Source organism: Hoplias malabaricus, chromosome 10 (assembly GCF_029633855.1).
Source record: "Hoplias malabaricus isolate fHopMal1 chromosome 10, fHopMal1.hap1, whole genome shotgun sequence".
Classification (NCBI taxonomy): Eukaryota; Metazoa; Chordata; class Actinopteri; order Characiformes; family Erythrinidae; genus Hoplias; species Hoplias malabaricus.
Genome location: NC_089809.1, coordinates 30,464,518 through 30,487,488, shown reverse-complemented (window position 1 = coordinate 30,487,488; position 22,971 = coordinate 30,464,518). Strand labels below are relative to the sequence as shown.

Here is a 22,971-nt window from a genome sequence, read left to right as displayed (position 1 = left end):
AACACAGCCACTTTGACCTATTATCAGAATAACCCAATAAAAGAACACCTGTTTAAACCTCGTTGGCAGTTTTCAACACTGAGCACTATCTACTGTACACAGAGACGTGGGGAGAGTCTCCTACACCCTCAGGTTTAGGTGTTTCTGCACAGCTGGTGGTTTTATTTAAAAACATAAAGGCCAGGTATATATGAGAAGATAAAGTGCTTCAGACTTGACTTATTTCAGTCGTTCGAACCTGGATACATGTCTAAGAGTTTCAAACGACCGTTTTAACGGTTACAATTCTGAGAGGAAAAACATTACCTCACAGTTTACTGCTTCTCGCTTCAGTCGTTACGTTACACTCTCGTTCAGTTCTGATTTCTGTTCACGGAAAACCTTTCGCTGTTTACCTTTAATCTTACATTCGGCTTTTATCGCTTTAAGTGTTAGGAAAATTATCGACAAAAAAAGTGTAAAACAGCTACAAACAGGCTTCAGTTCCTACGCTGACAGATGCTGAATGCACTTCACTTTCAACGGAGCTCTCCTTCACTCAGTACGAAAGTTTGTTTTTCCTGTGATACATGTCTGAAGATATTGTCTTGCTTTACTGAACATTTTGTTTACTCTTTTCTTTACTGGAAATGTGTACGTTTGCCTGGCTCTCGCCACCTCTGCTCGAGTGAAAAGTTAAAGCGGTGTTTAAAGAGTTTCGAGTCGAGCTCTGGGAACTGTAAGTTGTCAAAGAAAAGTACTCACCGACTCCAGCTGCAGACACGAAGAAAGTGGCCCACCACAAAACACTAGACCCACACAGCTCCATCAGCAAAGTCTCACCTCTCCGAGCCTTTCATTAATTGGAAGAGAAGCGCGGCGAGTAGTCTCACGTAAAGGACAGTGTGTGTGTGTGTGTGTGTGTGAGAGAGAGAGAGAGAGAGAGAGAGATAGAGAGAGAGAGAGCGCTCAGAATGTGAGCAGCTCTCCGAGGGAGAAGCTCAGTGCTCTGTGGGCTGAACCACTCCAGCCTGAGACAGGAAATCTTTCAGTAAGGGCAGGACTTTCCTCCTCCAGCCGCCCTCTCGCCCTCGGCAGCTACACACTTTTACCCCAGCCTGTAATTACACGCCTCGCAGTCTAATTTAGAGTACACTACTTTAAAATGACACGTTGACAGTAATGTACACATTGGACTTATTTTTTATGCAGATGATATAGTCTCATTTATGAAACACGCGTAACCCACAGCGGTATCATATTTCAGATTCAGGTGGACATTTGCTGAAGGAGAGGAGTAAGTTTGACTGATTTAAAAAAACTCAGATTAAATGACATTAGATCAGTCCAAGTATGTTTGATCATTTAAAAAAAATAATTATTGAGAGTGAGTGAGAGTGAGAGAGAGAGAGAGAGAGAGTGAGAGAGTGAGAAACCTTTGGTGACATTGATGACACTTGTTGATTCACAACTATTTATATAGAATTAGTAGTAATATGGGTGACCAGCCTGAGAGAGAGAGAGAGTGGAGAAACAACAATAAGTAAAAGAAGAGAGGAGAGAGTGAGAGGGAGAGAGAGAGAAAGATCATATAGACTGAAATATAGGGTGCCCTCCCACTCTGTTTTGGTTGAACGTAGCCAGACTGACAGATAGACATACTACAAGCCTAGACATGCACAAAACTGCAGGCCCACACACACACACACACACACACAACCTGGCGATGTGCCACCCAGCCTGCTGCATACACCCTTCTTCAGGAGATAAAGAAAAAAGAGGAGTCAAAGAGTCTGCGGCACAGAACACACGCCACAAAACCACAGCACTTGATGTTGAGACACATTAGAACAACGATCCAAACTGCTGCAGATAGGGCCGTGTTTCTCCACACAGACCCAAGGGTTCTGACCCTGAAGCCCTGATGATCATGTTGAAATATTTGCTATCCTTATATAACAGGTCAAACTGCACCACCCATGTCTTTCTCTTTCTTGCTTTCTCTCTCTCTCTCTCTCTCTGATTCTCTTTCCCTCTACATCTCAGGTTCTCTTTTTCACACATATCCACACAGTATAACCTCAATCTCTCCACCTTTACACTGTTTATACAGAGTGTCTCAAGACTGAGCCCCTAACAGAGTCAAACCCTGCACTCCCTCAGTGTCAAATCACCTGCACTGTATTCCTGCCCTCAGCTCCCTGCACTAGTCCTCATCTCCATTAAGACCCATTTGGCCTCAGTCATTATTCCTCACTGCAACTTATTTATCTCCACTCACTGCCAAGGGCACGTTCCCCTTTTATGCATTTCTTTGAAGTGAGCACAACCTCTTGGCATGGCCACGGCAGGTTCTGAAATATTTGGGGGATCTATTAATCTCTTCAAGAATGTTCATTTTAGAGATATATCTCATGTTCCTTATTAGATGTTCTCTCTTTCTTATGTTGGAACTGAGAAAGACCATGAATAGGAGAGAGAGAGAGAGAGAGAGAGAGAGAGAGAGATTAAAAATAATAAAATTTATATTAAAAATACTAGGGATGCAAAAAAATATTCATTTGAAAAAAGGCCCCAAATAAAGAGAGAAAATATATAATTAAACTATAGTTTCCTACCAATAGGTCTATTAACGGACCTATAGAGTCAATCAGCAGCATGTGTATCCTCAAAAGACACAACAAAGCTTCATGTACAAATGTTGCAGGCCTATCATATAATTCATTCATTCATTATCTGTAACTGCTTATCCAATTCAGGGTTGCGGTGGGTCCAGAGCCTACCTGGAATCATTGGGCGCAAGGCGGGAATACACCATGGAGGGGGCGCCAGTCCTTCACAGGGCAAGACAGACACACACACACACACACACACACACTCACTCACACTTATTAAGTCGCCAATCCACCTACCAACGTGTGTTTTTGGACTGTGGGAGGAAACCGGAGCACCCGGAGTAAACCCACGCGGACACGGGGAGAACACACCAACTCCTCACAGACAGTCACCCGGAGCGGGAATTGAACCCACAACCTCCAGGTCCCTGGAGCTGTGTGACTGTGACACTACCTGCTGCGCCACTGTACCGCCCTATTGTATAATAGTGTATTGAATTACTTTAAGGTAAGATTGTGAACACTGTCATTCAATTGAGCACATAGTGTGTAAGGTCACCATATTCAAGGTCAAGTGTCAGCTAGAGATTTTTAAAGACACCACAGCACAGTTCCACAGTCGAGGAACTCGGTTCTCTCAATGGAGTCACAAAGTAAATTTAATGCCAAAACCCATTTTACAGAGCTCAGGTAGAGAGCCCTCGTACCCTACAGTGAACAGTGCAGCCTCTAGAGTAGCTCCTCAAAAAGAAAGTAGATAGAGAGATAGATAGATAGATAGATAAATAGATAGAGAGAGAGAGAGAGAGAGAGAGAGAGAGAGAGAGAGAGAGAGAGAGAGAGAGAGAGAGAGAGAAAGAGACTCTAAAGCTCTCCCTTCCAGGCCTTGGGTTGAGTAACTTTGCGCTATGATGCCATAAGAGAAAATTATAAAGGTCTCCAGAGATCTCTAAAGAAGAGGACTGTGTTTAGTAGAAACTGATTTATCACTCTGTCTCCCGTGCTAATTTTATCTTCTGCAGAAAAGCCTCAGAATTAAGACGTTAGCCTATATTCTGACAAGAAAGTTATTAGCCTCTGATGATACACTGCTGTTTTATACTCTTTCAGCAGGTGCCCTTAGGCTGCCACACAGAAACCAACTTGACATTTTACACTTGATGACAGGGCTGCCACAAACACATCTAAACACATCAAATGCTTTCACTAAATGACTCAAAATAAGCATAGGCAACTACGCTGCTTCTATGGTTATATTACCCCTTATTTCATATCAAAGCCCTCGGAGGGTGCTGTGAACTTTATTCAGGTTTATTCTTGGCACTCAGGCAATGTTGAGGGGTTGGATTTCTTTTGGCACGCTTTGCTTTGACACAGGCACTGTGCCTCAGTGTCATCTGATCCAAGCCACTGTGGAAAATGCCAGCGGATGGGATGCATCATTCACACACACACACACACACACACACACACACACACACACACACACACACACTGCAGGTCACAGGAAAAATGGAGGCAATCTTACTTGCCATTGAAGGATCAGTCCTGTATTGTTAAAGGCTATTGTCAGAAGTGGCTCCTCACACAAAGTTCATTTGATTTCCTTACACTTTGTAAATGACCTGAACAGCTCTCTGCTCTCAAACCTTTTGAAGCAACATGTAACGTGAGAGTTAGCATGTTTACAACAGATGGGAATAGTTACAATGTTTAGTTTTGCCAAAGGGTAATTTCCAGTAGTCTTTGGATTTGACGGATGGTTCTAGGAAATCTTTTAGCTATAGAACCATTACATTATTTGGAGTCTCCTTCGGTTTTAAAGACATTTCCCACAATTTCCAAATATGCTCATCTCTAGACAAATCACTTTTGTAAGTTGCTCTGAGCAAGAGCCTCTGCTAAATGCCTGAAGTGAAAATGTAAATAACGATCAACAGAAACCAAAATGACATTAATAAAATCACGGTTTAACTCAGTTAAAATGTACCTCCAGCACAAAAAAAGAAAAGGAGAAAGAGAGAAATAATTAAAAGAAATTGCCCAGCAAACCCACATCTATTTTGTATAATGAAATGTTTAACACAAGATAATGGATGGTGTAAATGGAAAATATCTTATTGGGTGGTCTAGAAACTGGGCATGGAAAGATGTAGGTTGTGAGTCTACCCTGTATATGAACACCTTATGTGAACCTTCTTCGTGTAAGTTTGTTTATATTAACCCGATCACACAAATTTGATCATCAAAATCATCCAAAACGTGTAGGCTAACTGAATCAGTCTTATACATATGCTACAAATCTTCCTACGTACCCAAACATGTCTCTATATGGTACAGAGGTCTGCAAGAATCAAGCAGGATGCTGTTCTGCACATCCTTCAAACTCAGCTGAAGCTGCAGAATTTTAAACTAAGAATGCAGTCCACGTTTTTGCAAGCCTGTAAATCCAGGCCTCACATATTCACATTCACATTGCATCATATTCACACTCACTGCACCTATGCTGCACTCATTATCAGCTTCACAAACAATAGAGTCAGATAGACCTATAATATTCAACCTTACACACAGACAAACACATACCCAGAGAACACACTGTGCACATACACATGTAGACATAGGATTCATTTCATAAAGCTGGGTTTGTGCTGTTCATGTTAGAACATGCCTAGTGCTATATTAGTGTGCTGATGACATTCCACGGGATATCAGAATAAAAACAGGATATCAGTCCTCAAGGAGCACCTAGTATAAGATTTCATTTTGGTTTTTATACAGTTTGTTGTTCCCAGAATACAAATCAGTTCTTATAGCCATACAAATCCTGCATATAATAAAGGGGAATGGGACTTATGCTCACGTTGAGAGGGCTGTACAGAGTGTGAGAAGCCCAACCACGGGATATGGTTTGAGAGACTAGAAATTAAACATCTGTAATCAGTTCTAATTTGAATGAATATGATTTGAAATATGCTCCTTAATATAATACATTTTTATGGTGAGTCTGGAGTATACACAGAATCACTGGGCGCATGCCAGAAACACACTTAGACAGGGCACCACCCATTTAGTCACACCTATGGACAAATTTGCATAGCCAATCCAACTGCCAATGTGTTTTTGGACTGTGAGAATAAACCTATGCAGGCACAGGTAGAACACACAAACTGCTCACACACAGTGACCTAAGGCAAGGCTTGAACCCACAACTCCAGGACTTTGTGCCACCATCACTTTGGGTGAATCCCATGTTACCTTTAGCCTTACCCCTCTGTTAGTGTCTCAGTTCTTGTTGGGAAAGAAGGGTAGGGCTGAGAGGGAGGCCGATATACCCCTAACAACAAATTTGTATATAGGAGCACAGTTCAAAAATGGGCTATGAACTCCATGTTCATCACCAGCAAGATGACAACAGCAGGTGAACAAATAAAAAAAACACAAGTATTTTTACTGACAGTAAAATTGTAAAAAAAAAAAAAATCTTGTGGTTTTCAATTGCACAAACAGCCAATAAAAAAGCATTTGTAATAGGTTGATAAATCTACCATGCCTGATTCCAAGTGTGAGTTACAGAAATATAACCGCACCCAGCACTGGATTGTAGAGATGAACTGCATTCTCTGGAGTGATAGAGAACCATTCTTTACTTCTGAGAATAATTGAAGCAGCATTTCCAGACCTAATCGTCCAACATGAGTTCACTAATGTTATGAGGATGAATGTAATCAAATTCTATAAGCACTGTTATCTAGTGTAAATATCTATCTATCTATCTATCTAAACAATGCATGTGTATAACACTGTGAGGAGTTGGTGTGTTCTCCCCGTGTCCGCACGGGTTTCCTCCGGGTGCTCCGGTTTCCTCCCACAGTCCAAAAACACTAGTTGGTATGTGGATTGGTGACTCAAACAGGTGTCCGTAGGTGTGAGTGAATGTGTGTGTGTCTGTGTTGCCCTGTGAAGGCCTTGCGCCCAATGATTCCAGGTAGGCTCTGGACCCACCGCGACCCTGAAATGGATAAGCGGTTACAGATAATGAATGAATGAATGAATGTATGTGTATAACATCACTTTCCAGCAATTCCATCAAACACTCCCGACATGCTGACAGTTGCAGGAAAGAGCTCTGTGTTGTTCTCAACAGGAAACAAGTCAATTTATCCAAAGTCATAATGACTGTTTACTACACTGCAGAGTTATCTAGCTGGTGGTCACTGTACCCTTTTTATATAATTGTAGAGGCAGAGTGTTTTTAGTGAACTCAATCCAGCTGAAAGTAGTGACCTCCACACCGTGGATTAGGGTCAGCTTTGGCACAGACACAACATACCAGTAATAGTTCTTGGACAAGACTCCCAACGTAGCATTAGCAAATTTGAAAGTTACCCTGGACAAGGACATCTGACAAATGCCATAAACATGTTCTATTATGTTGGAACTCCAGTGGTTAGGGGACAATTAAAAATTTGCAAGACCACTTAAAACCACTTTAAATGTTTTTTAACCTTTGGCACGGATAAACTACAGAGCACAGATAAGCAAGAAGATGCCTTGCTTGTTATACAGCTCTATTGTTATAAGTTCTACAAATGCCTTGTGCCTTGTAATTATTTTGGGGAAATAATGAGACCACATACAAATTCTCTTTAAGCTCTGATGGATGAAAATATGTGCTGTGTGTGCATATGACTGTAACATTACCAAAACTTGCTCACAGTTACACAACTCATAAATATTTTGGGATGTAGTTAGATCATTCAGTTTTTCATCATTGTTACTCATGGAGGCTGGGTGGCCACTCTGCTCAGTTATCACTCGGCAAACACAAATGATTGTGATGGAAATGAGCAATTAGCTGAAAAACACCATTGTTCAGTGAGGAGGGGAAGCACTGAGAGAGAGAGAGAGAGAGAGAGAGAGAGAGAGAGCTATAGATTTTTTTTCCTATAACAGGGTACATAAGCCAAGACCTATTAAGAAGCCTTATTTCTAGGATTGCAAGTGTGTCATTATCTTCTTCCTCTCAGTGGCTTATTGTCTCCATCTGCTACCTGGGAAATTAAGGAGAATATACACTATAAGTCCAAAAGTTTGCAGACTAAATCTAATGAGAGACTCTGGCTCCTTTAGTGTGCAGTCAGTGCTGACACATGCACATATGCACACGTAACTTCTTTATTATCTTTATAGAATAAAGGGGATGAACTCTATCAGTAGCGTTCATTTAAAATGTGTTTCACATCCACAATGGCAAATAGTGGGGATTTTCTCTGTCCTCCATCACCCTTCACACACAGTCTGTGACTGTGACCCCATACGGAGCACGGAAACAGGCTTTTCTCAACAGTAAGCAGTTTGTGGAGGCAGGAGCACCGAACTTTGGTGCAGACAGGAAAGCAGGAAGTGGGACACTCCAGCTTCTGGACAGGAGGTGACCATGGTCGACCACTTCTTATCTTCGTATTCCTTGATCTCATTATCACTTGCTACAGAACTTCTAAACATGCAGAACAACTAGGCTTTATTTCTTTATTTGTAATTGACTTATAAATTAAAAGCAGAAAATATTACAACAACATTAAGGCAAGGTTAAAAGTACAGATATGTGGCCTTCAGGGACCGGGCTCTGGAAAATGTGCAGATGAGCCAGCAGTCACAGAGTTGTCCAGAGGGATATAAAAATGGAGTCGTATCCATGATGCAAACCTTTTGTGTATGAAATATGCATCTTAAAGAGAACATATTTTACCCTTTTGTATTCTGATGTAGGTAGACCACAATACACTTACTGGGTTGTTATATTTCACAGTTTATTTGCTGGAAAAAGATACCCAAATTATTATGCTCATGCACAATTTTACACTACGTCACTTTAAACGTTGCTAGAGACCTCTTTCCCATGAGCGCAATCCTGCCTTTCTGCTGAGAAGTAAAACCAGAGAGGTCTTCTTAGGGCCTATGCTACCACTATTAAATGGTTTCGGCCTTTTATGAAATGGTGTACTGATCCTTTTTTGGTGCATATGGCATAGAGCAGCTGGCCTAACCCTCCATATGTTCTGGGAGTGTCTCACTATCAATAGCCTTTGGTCAAATACTGCAGCTGTGATGGCACTGGGACTTTGCTCACAGTTTTCTCACTAATTTCCCTCTAATGGAAGCTTTATATTTCTTACTATAGAACCATATTCAAAAGGTGTTGTGAAACATACAATGATCCAATTTGATTTTTTGCTGTTGACTAAAGATGTGTGGAAAGTTTAAAGTTTCAGTGTTTTCCACAGCAGTTATTATATTGCTCAATTTTCTTTAGAACAGCTTCATGGGTAGATAATTCATTTAATTGTTTTGGTCAGTTTGAAAAGCACAAAGTAAACAACAGGAGTACTGCTGTAGTAAATGCGCATACAGGAACCAGTTTATTACCATTATATCCAAATGCCTTCCATTTATTTCAGGAGCACTGAAACACTACAATTCTCCCTGCGTCCGTGTGGGTTTCCTCCGAGTGCTCTGGTGTCCAAAGACACACGTTGGGAGGTGGATTGGCGACTCCAAATTGTCCATAGGTGTGAATGTGTGAGTGACTCTGTGAGTGTGTGTTGCCCTGTGAAAGACTGGCGCACCCTCCAGGGTGTGTTCCCGCCTTGTGCCCAGTGATTCCAGGTAGGTTCTGGACCCACCGCGACCCTGAACTGGATAAGCGGTTACAGATAATGAATGAATGAGTGAATTTAATGTTCTTTAATTTTACACATTTCTATAATTAAAAATGACAAACATTCATCTCTCCTTTTGGAGCAGAGAATGCAATGTACACAACTGCATTCTATGCCCAATGATGTACCCCTACCATATCTTTTTTCTGATAGTATATGTACGTGTGTGTGTGTGTGTGTTACCATTTCCCTTGCTTTCCCTTAATAAAGAGAGACTTCATGTTCCGCAAACCCGTTTGAGTTGCAGCCACACTGCGGCTTTTGCTGCAGTGATCACAGCGATCTGACTACATGAAAGAGGGTCTTAGATGGAAGGAAACTAGTCTTTAGAGTTGGGTGAGGACACAGGGCTGCTATGAACCCCATTTCCAGGCCTGATTCGCAGGAAGCTCTGCTGGAATGCAGTGGAATGCTTTACTGGGGCAAACCCTAGAGTCAGAGGAGAAACCCCCTTTAAAGGGTGGTGGTATGTGGCCACTTGGGTTAGGGATCTGGCAAAGGCTGAGCGTTCATAATGAGGAGCAGGTCTGTCATTACAGGATGAAAGCAGGAGGGCTCAAACCAGTGAGGGGATAATTACAGGGCCTGCTGACGATGGTTTGAGATACAAGACCCTCAATGTTAGGAAGCTCTGGATTTAGTGTTTATGATTTAGAACAAGAGCTTATAAAATGTGGTTGGAGTAATGTACATAGTTTAGAAAAGTCTATTCTTATGTTCTGTACAAAGAGAAAATGACTATTATGACAAAGGAAGCATATAAACCCAAGAAAAAATAAATCCTGAAATCTGCCCAAGCAGTCAGTAGCAGGAAAACAGTGCAGCTCATGAACTACAAGCCAATCAGATATGAGCTGCCACTACATATTAGGGTCATCAATACTGACAGAGCTTCTATTCATCTCTATAACATTTAATCAAGATAGTGATTAAGATATCAACTGATTATTTGATCAATTATGTTTAAAGTGCCCATATAACTTTATATGTAGATATTTCTGAGGCTCATAAATGACAAATTTATAATGTTTTATGTACCTAATATAGCTATATTTGTCTCATTAAAAAGCAGTCCAGGCTGAAACATTGCTCATAACCTAAACACGAACAAGTGGAGCTGTACTGCAATAGGCTGAATATATAGATGCATGTTTGATTTTTTTTCATGACCTCACAAACATTGTATTTACAACAGTCTATTTTTGCATTTTATTTTACCTGGACTGGTGAGGAGCCTTTAGTGTATTATTGTGATTATACCACAGTTTGTTATCACTGTTTATTATTAGGTTTTAAGATAAAGAACCGTGAAAAATATATATATATTTTTTTTAATCAACCTTCCATGAGGTAGAATAGTTCCATTCCATCAAACATTGTGCGATGTTGGACCCGTCCAGGATTTCTGAACTTTGGTTCTCTCCAGCGAGCCGATCCGTGTTCACACCAGATTTCTTGTGAAACAAGGATGCATTACACAGAGCTGCTCTCTGTCCAAATCAGGATAGAAGCAGAGATAAATGCATCAAGCCAATAAAATGTCATGGTTTAACCATTGTTTACAGGGGATCAGATCTTAGTGATATATATCATACACTAAACGATGCCAAGTTCAAGCTGAATATTTTGGAGTATCGCTCTAGAGCCGTGCTGCTGGTGAAAAAAGACGCGCCTCAACTTGAGTTAAACCCAATCATAAAAACCACATAAGTAATTGTCTACATCTTTTATTTATTTACAATTTTCTTTTGTTTACACATCAGAAAGAAGATAACGGTCCACTGCGCCATAACCATTTACTCTGTTCAAAATATTGTTCACGAACGGAGAATGAACTGGATCGCCATTGGGTGAAAACGTCCATGCAGAGCTCTGTTTTGTAAGCGTTGGCCTCGTTGCTAGGTTACATGTGTTTTGCGGAGTGATACCCGAAGAGCTTCGGTTAATGTAATGTGCAGTTACTTGTCACTGTATTGTCACTTGTCACTGATAAATTCTGAAACTCTAACAATATTTACATGTTATACCACAATTAGTTCCGACCCTACAATGTGACTGGCAACATTACACGAACATTACAGGAATGGCTGTCCACTGCTATGGGTGTGTGTTCACAGCACCTAGTGCACTAGTGTGTGTGTGTGTGTGTGTGTTCACTATCACAGATGGGTTAAATGCGTAACACACATTTCGTTGTACATTGTACAGTGACAAGTAACTGCACATTACATTAACCGAAGCTCTTCAGGTATCACTCTGCAAAACACATGTAACCTAGCAACGAGGCCAACGCTTACAAAACAGAGCTCTGCATGGACGTTTTCACCCAATGGCGATCCAGTTCATTCTCCGTTCGTGAACAATATTTTGAACAGAGTAAATGGTTATGGCGCAGTGGACCGTTATCTTCTTTCTGATGTGTAAACAAAAGAAAATTGTAAATAAATAAAAAGTAATTGTCTACATCTATGTGGTTTTTATGATTGGGTTTAACTCAAGTTGAGGCGCGTCTTTTTTCACCAGCAGCACGGCTCTAGAGCGATACTCCAAAATATTCAGCTTTAATTTAAACAGCAAGAACTTGGCATCGTTTAGTGCATGATATATATCACTAAGAACTGATCCCCTGTTAACAATGGTTAAACCATGACATTTTATTGGCTTGATGCATTTATCTCTGCTTCTATCCTGATTTGGACAGAGAGCAGCTCCGTGTAATGCATCCTTGTTTCACAAGAAATCTGGTGTGAACACGGATCGGCTCGCTGGAGAGAACCAAAGTTCAGAAATCCTGGACAGGTCCAACATCGCACAATGTTTGATGGAATGGAACTATTCTACCTCATGGAAGGTTGATTAAAAAAAAAAATTATTTTTCACGGTTCTTTATCTTAAAACCTAATAAACGGTGATAACAAACTGTGGTATAATCGCAATAATACACTAAAGGTTCCTGATATAATGAACCTCAAGTGTATTATTGCATAAATATATCATCATATTTTAAAAAGGATTATTAAGTTTCCTTAACTTAGGGTTTTAAAAAATGCAAGCAGTATATTCAATTTGACTAAGAAAGAAATGCATAGTCTTTTAGTGTCTGTGAAGTTCTTAAAAAAAACAAACAAAAAAAAAACCACAAGCCTGGAAGCTCTTAATCAGAATGAATGATCTTTAGAAATCAAGTGATCAGGTTGAATTCAGTATTGGCGACAGATCTACATTGAAACTAAACTGGGGTGAGTGAGTAGAGCTTTTCTCCTGGCTGTAGACGAGGCAGATCCCACCTCTCCTAAGAGCACCGGGCAGAAGAGAGCTGAATCTGAGCCATGGCATTTTTTGTGGGACAGGAAATCCCGTCAGGAAAGCGAGGATCCAATAACCCCAAGCCCAACTACACAGGCCTCGTCCCAGCTCAGCCACTGTCAGCTATTACACCATAATGATTTACTGCTGCTGAGGTCTCGGTCAGCCGGCCTTATCTACTACAGAGCGGGAGGATGGGCTCTAATCTCAGCCCAAGAAGAATAACAGCTGATAAGTCTTCTGCTGGGATGCTCTATGCAATGTGTGTGTGTGTGTGTGTGTGGGAACACACACATGAATGACATGTCTAAACTAAAAACCCCAGGGGGGCTTATGCTTTTGTGCCCCACAGGAATGAAGTGTAACTAGATACAATAACTAGTATCATATGCAGAAATACTAGCTCCACCACATGTTGCACACTACTCTCCACAGAACGGTGAAACCTGTGGTATGTACTACTACGAGTTACAGGAACTACGAGTTATAGAAACACTGAATGCTCCCAACTGATGAAGTGGGAGCCTTGATATAAATGCTTTGTCTTTAACTACACGTTTACAACATTACTGATGTGTCTCTGTGGCACAATCGTTTAATGGGTTTGGCCGTTAAACAAAACGCTGGCGGTGTGAGTCAATCCAGTCGAATCCCCAGCATGGGTTGGGGTGTCATAGTTATAATTGCCACATAGCCACAGGGTTCAGGGTCCTGGCTCAATGGGGTCCTCACCTTGGGTCACTGAGGAGATTGGTGTGTTCTCCCCTGTGTCTACTAATACGAGTGTCTGAGTGAATGTGTTATGCCCGGGGATGGACTGTCCATGGTGTGTTCCTGCCATGCACCCAAAGGTTCTTGGTGGGCTTCTGAACCACTGTAATCGGGTTTAAGCAGTTATAGAAGATGAATGAATTTATAAAAATGAACAAACATGGAATAGATACAAGTTTCTTTAATTAGGTCCTTGCAGCCACAAACCATATATGTGAAATTGTTCTGTTAACACTGTTTGAGGATGACAGAACTAGGGTTTGCCTCAAATTAAGATTTGGCCCCTTCATTTGGTGTATCTTTCAATTTAAACATACGCTCATGATGAGAAAGGATTTCCATTGCTAAAACTGGACAACAAGCAGTGCTACTAAAGAACAGAAATGGCTGATATGTGGTTTTTCATTGCAAGAGATTAAATGACCCTACTGTAGGTCAGAGTACAGACAGGCCAAGCTCAGATAGGCTGGTCATGTTGCACAGTTCACAGACAAACAGTGGACCCATGCAGTTGTTGAGTGGTATCCATGAGATCGAAGGAGACCACTCTGAAGACCTCCATCAAGAGGGAAGACGAGATGATCAAGACAATGGGAGTTACATGAAGAAGAATCACAAGATCTAGGAAGAAATGGACGCGATGTTGTGACCTGTCTGACAGTCTGGTCAAGGTGAAAGGGACTGCAAGTCAGAGTATGCCATTACATTATATCTCCTTTAAAAAAGCAAAAGCCCACTCATATATATATATTGTACTTTTCAAGATAATGACCTATTGAAAATGTATTACAACATATGACTAACGTAAAATCCTCCCAGGCGTAAGTACTGTACAGCAGTGTTTGTGGGTCAGAACGTTCATCATTAGGTAGGCTGAATATTATCTTGTATGCTCTCACTATCACATAATGATGCATGTGTCGCTGTAGAGTCAGGGGCGGCAGTCCTAGATGCTGATGATGTCATTGCAAATGGCTTGTGCAATCCCAGAAGGGCTGAGAAACACAATACTAACATTCGCTCACTCAGTGACTAAGAGCAAAACATACACACACAGGCCCAAGTGGACAGGAAGTGCTTCGTTTTCCCTGTCAGTTCAGGGCGAGGCCAGTGAGGCCGGGGATAATGTTGTTATCTCAGGGGAAAGACTTAAATAGGCCCTGGCAAATACACTGAGTGACTCAGGATTGTACAACTGTTCAGTACGAGAGTCCATGCTTCATTAGCTCCAGTTTGTAAGGCAAAGGAGAATACCGCCACAAACCTAACATAGCGCTGACTGATCAAAATAATGCTGAAAGGGGGCTTTCAGTGGTTGGAATCACAAGCAACTCATACTCATAGAACACTGCTGTACTGAAGTGCAACATTGCGACACAGTTTCATGTTATCAGTTTGTGAGTTAAATGCTAGTTGATCTGATGTCACCTTTTTCAGACGCCTTGAAAATGTAATGCAGGGTTTTTGATCATGACCTGAATGGTTTTGCTCTAACAAGGTACAGCAAAAGTATTGTATTAATTATTATTGAACCCACTTATTGCCTAATAGAGTTCCTTTATTTATTAAAGAAGATAGGCCGTTAATGAAATCATGTGGTTTGGTAAGAGCTCTTACACAGTAAAGCCTCTAAAAATTCAGCTGATTTTAACATGAGTCCTGCTTAAGAAGCAATGTGTTACACTTTGACATCTTACAAGTGCTCACACAATGTTTACTGGAACCATATATTGTCATTGTCCAATAAAAACATCTCCATTATTGACAGTTTTTAGTTTACTGCATCATTTGAACACAGCTGACTTCCACTAAAAGTCAAGGTTTTATTTTCCTTCCCCTGTAAAGTTGCTATTTTGGAGATACCCGTTTTTTTTCAATTAAATTAATATCTGGACATTTCCTTGTAGCCTATAATCATCACAGCATTTTGACTAGCCAAATCTCTTCACTTCCTATTTTAAGCCCGTCCAAATAATGATGAAGTGGTTTCGAATGGTCAAAAATGGCCAGTGGTCACATGCCTGCAGCAAGTCTAAAACCACAAAACCGATCAAGTCTGACAAAACAGCCAATCTGCATTTGACTCAGCTGTCCAAACAGAGCTGGAGATATGCAGCATGTTTTAACAGCTGTAAACAATGCAGCAGGACCGCTCTATTCACCAGAGTTGTACTGGACTCACAGGGAACAGGCTTTAGCCGAACAGTGACTGTGCACATATTGACTTTACACTTTTCCAGGATGACATGCCCAGGCCAGGCCCACAGCCAACACAAACGTTCTCTTCAGACTCAATCACTGTTTCCAATCACACCAATCCACACTGCTGCCCGCCGAAGACAGCTAAGGGCTAGGAATTAAGTCGGAGTCAATTAGGGACGTTCCCATCTGCAGCAGGGTGTGGACAGAACAAAAACATAGTTCATTTGCCAGCGATGCAGTAAGTCCCTCGCAGCTTTATGAAGGCTCTTCACCTAGGCAGCTTCTCCCAGCCCTCTATAATGAAATACTTGTGGTGATTAATGTGGGGAGAGGCCTCTGTGCAGGGGCTTCATATAGTCCTTTATGAGCTAAGTGTCGCATAGGTGTAGAAAGAGGGGCCAAACCTCTGTGAAGAATTCTAGCTTCATGTCATCAGTGTAGCCTGTAAATAAAGGGATAACAAAAAGTATCTTCCTCAAATTCTTGGCTTGGACATCTGGATTTAGGAGAACGGGTATAAAACTGTAATAAAAACCTTAATATTGTGAGGAGTTTAAAAGCATGCAGATGGTTCTTCAGTTTTGCATATCCTCACTATCAGGAAAAAAACCTGAACTGAACTGGTAACTTTACAGGAGATTGAAATACACCTTGTTACTTTTAATGGAAATTAATTAGCAATTATTAATACCACATTTTCTGTTGGTCTGTCCAAGATGTCATTTTTGTCAAAAGTGCAGACACATCTCTCATCAGTGAAATGTTCTATAGCATCACTCCACACCTCTGTTTTTAAGTGTATATTTTTTACATTTGTGCAATGAAATAAAATCCTGAGTCAAAACTAAGAGCAAAACACAAATCAAAGAATTTCTATCGGTTCAAACTTCAAGAACATTTACCACACTGTAAAGGGCTGTGGGTGGTTTAAAGAGTAGTATGACACAAAGTAAGAAACAAAAAAGTATAGTTATGAGAGTTTGATATCGCTGTAACATGTGGGAACATGGGTGGATATAATGAGCAGCAGCTAATTAATTAAAAAAGCAGTTTTGGAATTTACTGCAGAGATTAGGTGAGAGTGGAGCATGGAGTGAGGTACAAATGACGACAAAGTGAAAAAACAAATCCCAACATTGTTATCTAATAACAGATAAACATGGAGGCCCTAAATTCAGCTCCTGAAACAATTGGGAGAAAAATGACATCTGCTGCAGCACTCAGCAGAGTGGAAAACAGAGAGCATTGATATGAGGCTGGCAAGGAAGGGAGAGAGGTAATAAGTGATGGAGAGGGAGAACGCGAGAGGTCATATTTGAGAGAGAAATGGAGAGTAAGCAATCAGAGAGGCAGGGAAAGAGAATGAGACTAAGCAATGAGAGAGAGAGAGAATGTAGATAGATGGAATGTAATGAGAGAGTGAGAGTAGACAATGAGAGAATGAGAGCAAGAAAGAGAGAAAACGAGAGTAAGCAATGAGAGTAAGCAAAGGAGATAGAGTACTTCTGTCAGCACAATGTGATCTGTTTTGGTCACACCTAGAATTTCCCTAGTGAGACATTTCCTCGAAGCGCTCTTATACGAGTGATAAACTGTGTATGGGATTTAGTAAGAAAGAGGCTTGGGTGTATCTCTCTCTCTCCCACACACACGCTTATCTCATTGTCCCATTGCAAGGGAAACAGGAGATGTTTATTTGTTCATTCAAACACAAAAAGAGTAGTTAAATAATATTGTGTTTGTTCATGCAAATGAAGAAAACCATGTGCTTGTTTATGAAATCTGCATACATTTTCATACTGCACCAAAAACTGAAAAATGTGTCATACCAAGTTACCAAGGCCAGAGAGAGAGAGACAACCGTGAAAAAGAGAGAGAGTAATAGTAGACCTCAGTGCAGAGGAAGTGGGTTAAACCCAGTCTGAGGGGGTGTAGTGTGTTGCCTTTAGCTTGGCATCTGCAGAACAAGTGTTTGAACAGCTGGGCCACAGCCTGACAGTCTCAGCAGACAGTAAAAAATAGTTTCATATTTCACAAAAGTCACCTTCTTACATTAAAAACTCCACTTTCAACAATTGTGAGAGGCCTGAAAGGATGGACGTTTCTCAGTTAAAGCTGCAGTAACTGTAGGTAAGCAACTGACAGGCAAAATCAGACACGGTAGGGTGGCATACGAGTCATTTCAGACTGTTTTGTTTGGTTTAATGTTCATACCTTTAAAACTAAATGTGTTTTTTTATTGCATTTTTAAAATATTTTTAACTCAATATTCACAGACATTTCCACTGTCACTGCTTTTTTGCAAACTTGCTAACACAACATCACTGATATCTATAACTGCCCAGATTAGCTCTGCTAGCTAACAGACGCTAACAATGGCTAGCAGTGTGCTTGCATGCTGAGGGGAGATGATGGGCCATCCTACCAATCCAGAGAGAACAAGGTCAGTTGTGTTCTCCCTGACTATGGTTATGAATGGCAGAATTAAAAAAGACTTGTGTTCTCCAAACAAAGAGAAATTAGGCAAGCCTAGTTTTGCCACACCGCCATTAGCCATATAGCCATTCAATTCAACCCCCGTGCCTTCTGCTCACCTTTCAACAACGTCATCAAAGTGAGCATTTTAATGAAGGATTTAGGGCTTATGGCAAGAAATGGGACAGGGAAAAGCCTGCAGACAATTTTGGCGAGTTAGAAATCCCTGCCGGATGCATTTTTAGGTCCCAAGAAGAGGACTTGAAAAGAAAAGAAGATGTTTGGTCGCCGCAGAACAGTTCCAAATTCATTTCATGAACTGGAATGTGAAATACAGCTGAATTAACAGTTCCTACTCTCGCATGCACGCTTTAACATTAGGAGTCGGTCAGTAATCATTATTTTAAATCACATTGAAATAATACAAAGTACAAAAAGACACAGCAAGCTCTGGTTCCCAGTTGCCATTTTAAAGAAAAGCAGAGTTGGTAAGTTTCATTATAATGCATCACTTTACAGCAGACCACTCTGAATGCTTTTGTTTATGATCCAGGATTTGAATTATGCAGAATTTATTGAAAAATGAGTGGGATTCCTCTTACAGTGATATCTGAGCTCAGTCTAATTTATCTACAGCTGTAGACGCTGCATATTTTGTTAGAGAAGCTTTCTGCATTGTGCACATGGGTTCAGTCTTCGCTCTTCCTGCTGATGAATGACTGCATGTTGAACAGTCTGTTCTTGTTTAAATCAGAGTGTGTTTAATCAGTAACATATGATGCTGTTTTCCAGGAGCTGACTGATGGGGAAACGAATGAAGCACATCAGTCATGTTTTTTGGATGTATGAATAGTTAGATGTTAGATGATAGATGTTGGCTGTCTATGCTTTTTTAAAACCAATGTTTACATGTTATTTTATACTAGTTTAATAAAGCCTACCTGCTTTCTCTAGCCTCTTTTCATGCTCACCTTTATTCATTTTCAGAAAAGCTCTGGCAAAGTGCAGAAGGTTTTAGGTGTGTGTGTGTGTGTGCAATGAATCATGTGAGAAATTGTAAAGCATGTTTAGTGCAGTATGTTTTTCACTGACCCTAGTCCACCCTACCGGCTCTACCTCAGCACTCTGGTATGCAGTGTTCATAGCCTCCTCCTACTCTCTCTCTCTCAGCCTACAAGTTCATCTTTCCACTAGACAAATACAGCTTTTAAAATCAGTTTATTCCACTTCCTTCTTTTTTTGCTGTCTGTTTTGTGCTCTCTCAGACAGTGTGTGACAGAAGGTGACTTGTGGTCAAGTGCTTCATGCTTTACTCATGCATAGAATTGTCTTGGAAATGTGAGAGAACTCATGGGTGTGAATGAGAGACTGGAAGACTAAGAAACAGCAACAGTGAAATAGAGTGAGACAGGGTTAAAAAAAAAAAAAAAGATGGAGAAACAAAAAACTGCAGTGAGTGACAAATGAAAGTCTGATAAATAGAGAGAAGGAAAAAAAACAAGATGCAAAGACAAACTGGAGAATAAAAGACAGAGGGAGAATGAGGGGTGCTGCCACTGAGGAAAAACAAGTTGTTTACAGAGGCCTCTGAAGGAGCTACAGAATGTTATACAATATACAATTCCTGCCTCTAAAGTAGAGGCTCAGAGAAAGTGGAAAAGCACATGATTGTTTTTTCAGAGTCTGCCTCAGAGGCCGCTGCGCATTCTAACATTCTGCAGCTTCCTTTGAGGCAGCAAAACTAAAGACTAAGATTTTTGCAGCGCTTTTAACAAATTATAAAGCAGATCTTCAGGGAAAAAATAAATTAAATTATATCACACATTAATTTCTTCCAAAGTCAGTCAGAGCAGACAACAGCGGGGTTCTAGGTGAAGCTTTACCAGTTTATGACACAGTATGTGAAAATCTCGGCCCAGAGTGTGCTAACCAATCAGGTTCATCCTTGCCCTTTGGCTGGTGACCAAACTACATTATTTCTGTCTAGAAGGCAGCGCTGTCTCCAGAACCATTTTGAATAGTGATTGCACACAAGCATATTTTAGAGAGAGAGAGAGAGAGAGAGAGAGAGAGAGAGAAAGAAGGAGAATGAAGCACTTCTACACATGTGTATGTGCTGTGTGTGTGGTCAGTTCATAGGGAATTCAATCAGCCAAGCCACTGAACTCTAAACCATTTTTATGAGTGTTCCTTCAACAAGCACCATCTACACAGTCTAGACTGCTTATGACACTGTGTGTGTTTACACCAGAAGGGCAGCAAGGATAGCAGCATATGGAGACAGAAAGAAGAAGAAGAAAAAAAAGCGGTCATGGCTGTTACACAAGAGTAAGGAAGGTGAAACGGAGAGAGAGCGCAGGAATCCACACTGAACTCCTGAACTCCCTGTCTGAGGATACATTGCAGCTCAGGAACTGTAGAGTGTCAAGCTGCAAACTGTGGCTCATGAAAGCACGGCTTGATCAAACGCTCCTCTTAACTCAAGAGGACAAATCTGGTTTAATTAGTGGCCATCTTTAATGGTCAGGTGACTCCTGGTGTTTGCCAGAGAGTCAACCCGCTAATTAAAAATCCCCAGCCCCCCCAAATGTCATTTTCAGTGAGTGCAGGCAAATGAAGTGTGGCAGGCAGAGTGAGAGCCCTCTCAGTGTGTGTTTATGTGCGCGCGGTGTTTACATAGAAAGAAACCGTTGGACACTGCAAAAGGGACAGACAAAACTCAGGTATCCAAGCTCCGCCCACGAATTGTGCTCCATGTTCTAAGCTCTAATCTTTAGGTCTTCTCCTTACAGTACCACACTTCGGTTAATGTAGGTGACCTACATAAAGTTTCTATTTTAAAATGGGGGAAAAGAGTGGAATAACAAGTCGTCCCTGGTCTACGTATTTTATGGACCCTAGGGTTTGGGTTGTGAACCCAAGACACAAAACAATTACAAGGTAAGTCAATGTGATTTATGTAAAGTGGTAGAAATAATAAAAGACACATTAACAGTGCATGAACTGGGAGCATTGTGCAGACTCAGGTGTATAGTATTGTGGTGCCTAGGGCTGAACAATCTGTGGAAAATATGTAATTGTAATATTTCTCACCAGTATTGCAACTGTGATTTAAATAGTGATTATTGTCTAGAAAAAAAAAAGATGATTAATCTTTCCGGCCTAGCGGAGACCCTGAGCTCAGCATGGTCAGCAGTTTTGGATAAAGACATTGTTTCCCCCCTATAATTTTCTAGCTCTCATACCAACCAATATGCATGCTCAGCTACTATAAGGTGCACAAGCTAACACCAGCGCATTTCAATTACTAATTCATCTTATACAACTCCTTCATCCTGATTACTGTCGCTGATCACTTCCCTGAATTACTGGGATGCAACCTTGGGGTGGACAGGGTGTAAATCCATTGCATGGCATCTCACCCAGTTACTTACTCACTCTCACATCTGGACAATTTCACACAGTCAATACATCTACCACCGTGTGTTGTTGTATTGATGGAGGGAACTAAAACGCCCACTGGAAACCAGGGAAGAAAACACCAAACTCCTTATAAACACTGACTTGAGGCAAGGTCTGCATACATGAACACAAGACCCTTGAATTGTGTGTAAGCAATATTAGCCTAATGAACCACTGAGCATTTCAACTGGTTCAAAATGCCTTCTGCAGCATGGATAGTACCAGCTCCTCCTCAACACAACAGTATTATATTTCAGTGGACACTGAAGTATTTACAAAACCACCTTAGGGTACAAGTTCTTTACAGAGTCAAGATCAGTTATGTGAATCCAAATAGAAAAATTATTCATTCACAGCAAATTTAGGGGCAGCCCCTGCATTTCCTAGTCATTCTACTCTTCTACTATCAAGATGGTGCAAACTTGCATGAAAGAAATGACTCACCTTTGACCACGCATATCTTTTACCACAAGAGAAATCCAAAGCTTACTCTTACTGACTTTTCTTTTTGATTCTTAAACTGAATCAAAATTGTGGTGAGCAGACAACACATGCAGAGTAGCTTTATTATAGGTTAGTTTACAATCGCTATCAGGACAGTCATTGATCAAAACACAGGAAGTCACATGCTACGCTGGTAAATCCATAATCATCTTACTGAAATGAGAGGAGCTTAAATCTCTGAGTCAATGAGTGTCTAAATAGCTGTAGGTGTGAATCATTGCCAAGGGGTGGAGCTGAGGACGAGCCACAGCAGGAATGATCCATTCCCCAGATTCAATCCAGTCCACAGAGAAGCTGTGATAGAAAGCCTATACATTTTGAACAATATCAGATTTTCAGATCCACTGAAAACATGTGGATGAATAATGGATGGAAGCTTGACCAAGGTAATAATGGACAACAACAGTTAAGCTAAGCAGCGATTTTAAAACAAGGCTAGGAATGAATCAATTATGTCTTTAAAAAAAAAGCAGAGTCAATTTTACATTGACAACATGAAAGTCAGAGGTAATTATGCACTGATACAATTAGAAGCCAAGCTGATGTATGCCTTCCCACACCACCCTTCAGTAAAGCTCAAGCAACTTCATAACATTCATTCATTCATTCATTGTCTGTAACCGCTTATCCAGTTCAGGGTCGCGGTGGGTCCAGAGCCTACCTGGAATCATTGGGCGCAAGGTGGGAATACACCCTGGAGGGGGCGCCAGTCCTCCACAGGGCAACACACACACACACATCCACTCACACCTACGGACACTTTTTGAGTCGCCAATCCACCTACCAACGTGTGTTTTTGGACTGTGGGAGGAAACCGGAGCACCCAGAGGAAACCCACACAGACACGGGGAGAACACACCAACTCCTCACAGACAGTCACCCGGAACGGGACTTGACAACTTTATAATACTTGCAGCAAAAAGAACACTAATGAT

The 22,971-nt window shown here is 41.0% G+C and overlaps 1 protein-coding gene across 2 annotated transcripts in view; it reads right to left on the bottom strand.

Annotated features, from left to right (window-relative positions):
• tgfbr2b (transforming growth factor beta receptor 2b) overlaps nucleotides 1–22,160 on the bottom strand; it is a 50,568-nt gene extending 28,408 nt beyond the window's left edge. Inside the window, exon 1 of one of the 2 annotated variants that reach the window (XM_066683366.1) lies at nucleotides 21,977–22,160. Coding sequence is in view for 1 of the 2 variants with exons in the window: in XM_066683365.1 (XP_066539462.1) it covers nucleotides 745–808 (64 nt within the window). In the remaining variant the exon portion in view is untranslated. Of the gene's footprint in view, nucleotides 1–744; nucleotides 978–21,976 lie in introns of those variants that run through there. The other variant, XM_066683365.1, reaches the window with a different exon arrangement.
• Nucleotides 22,161–22,971: the final 811 nt, after the last annotated feature.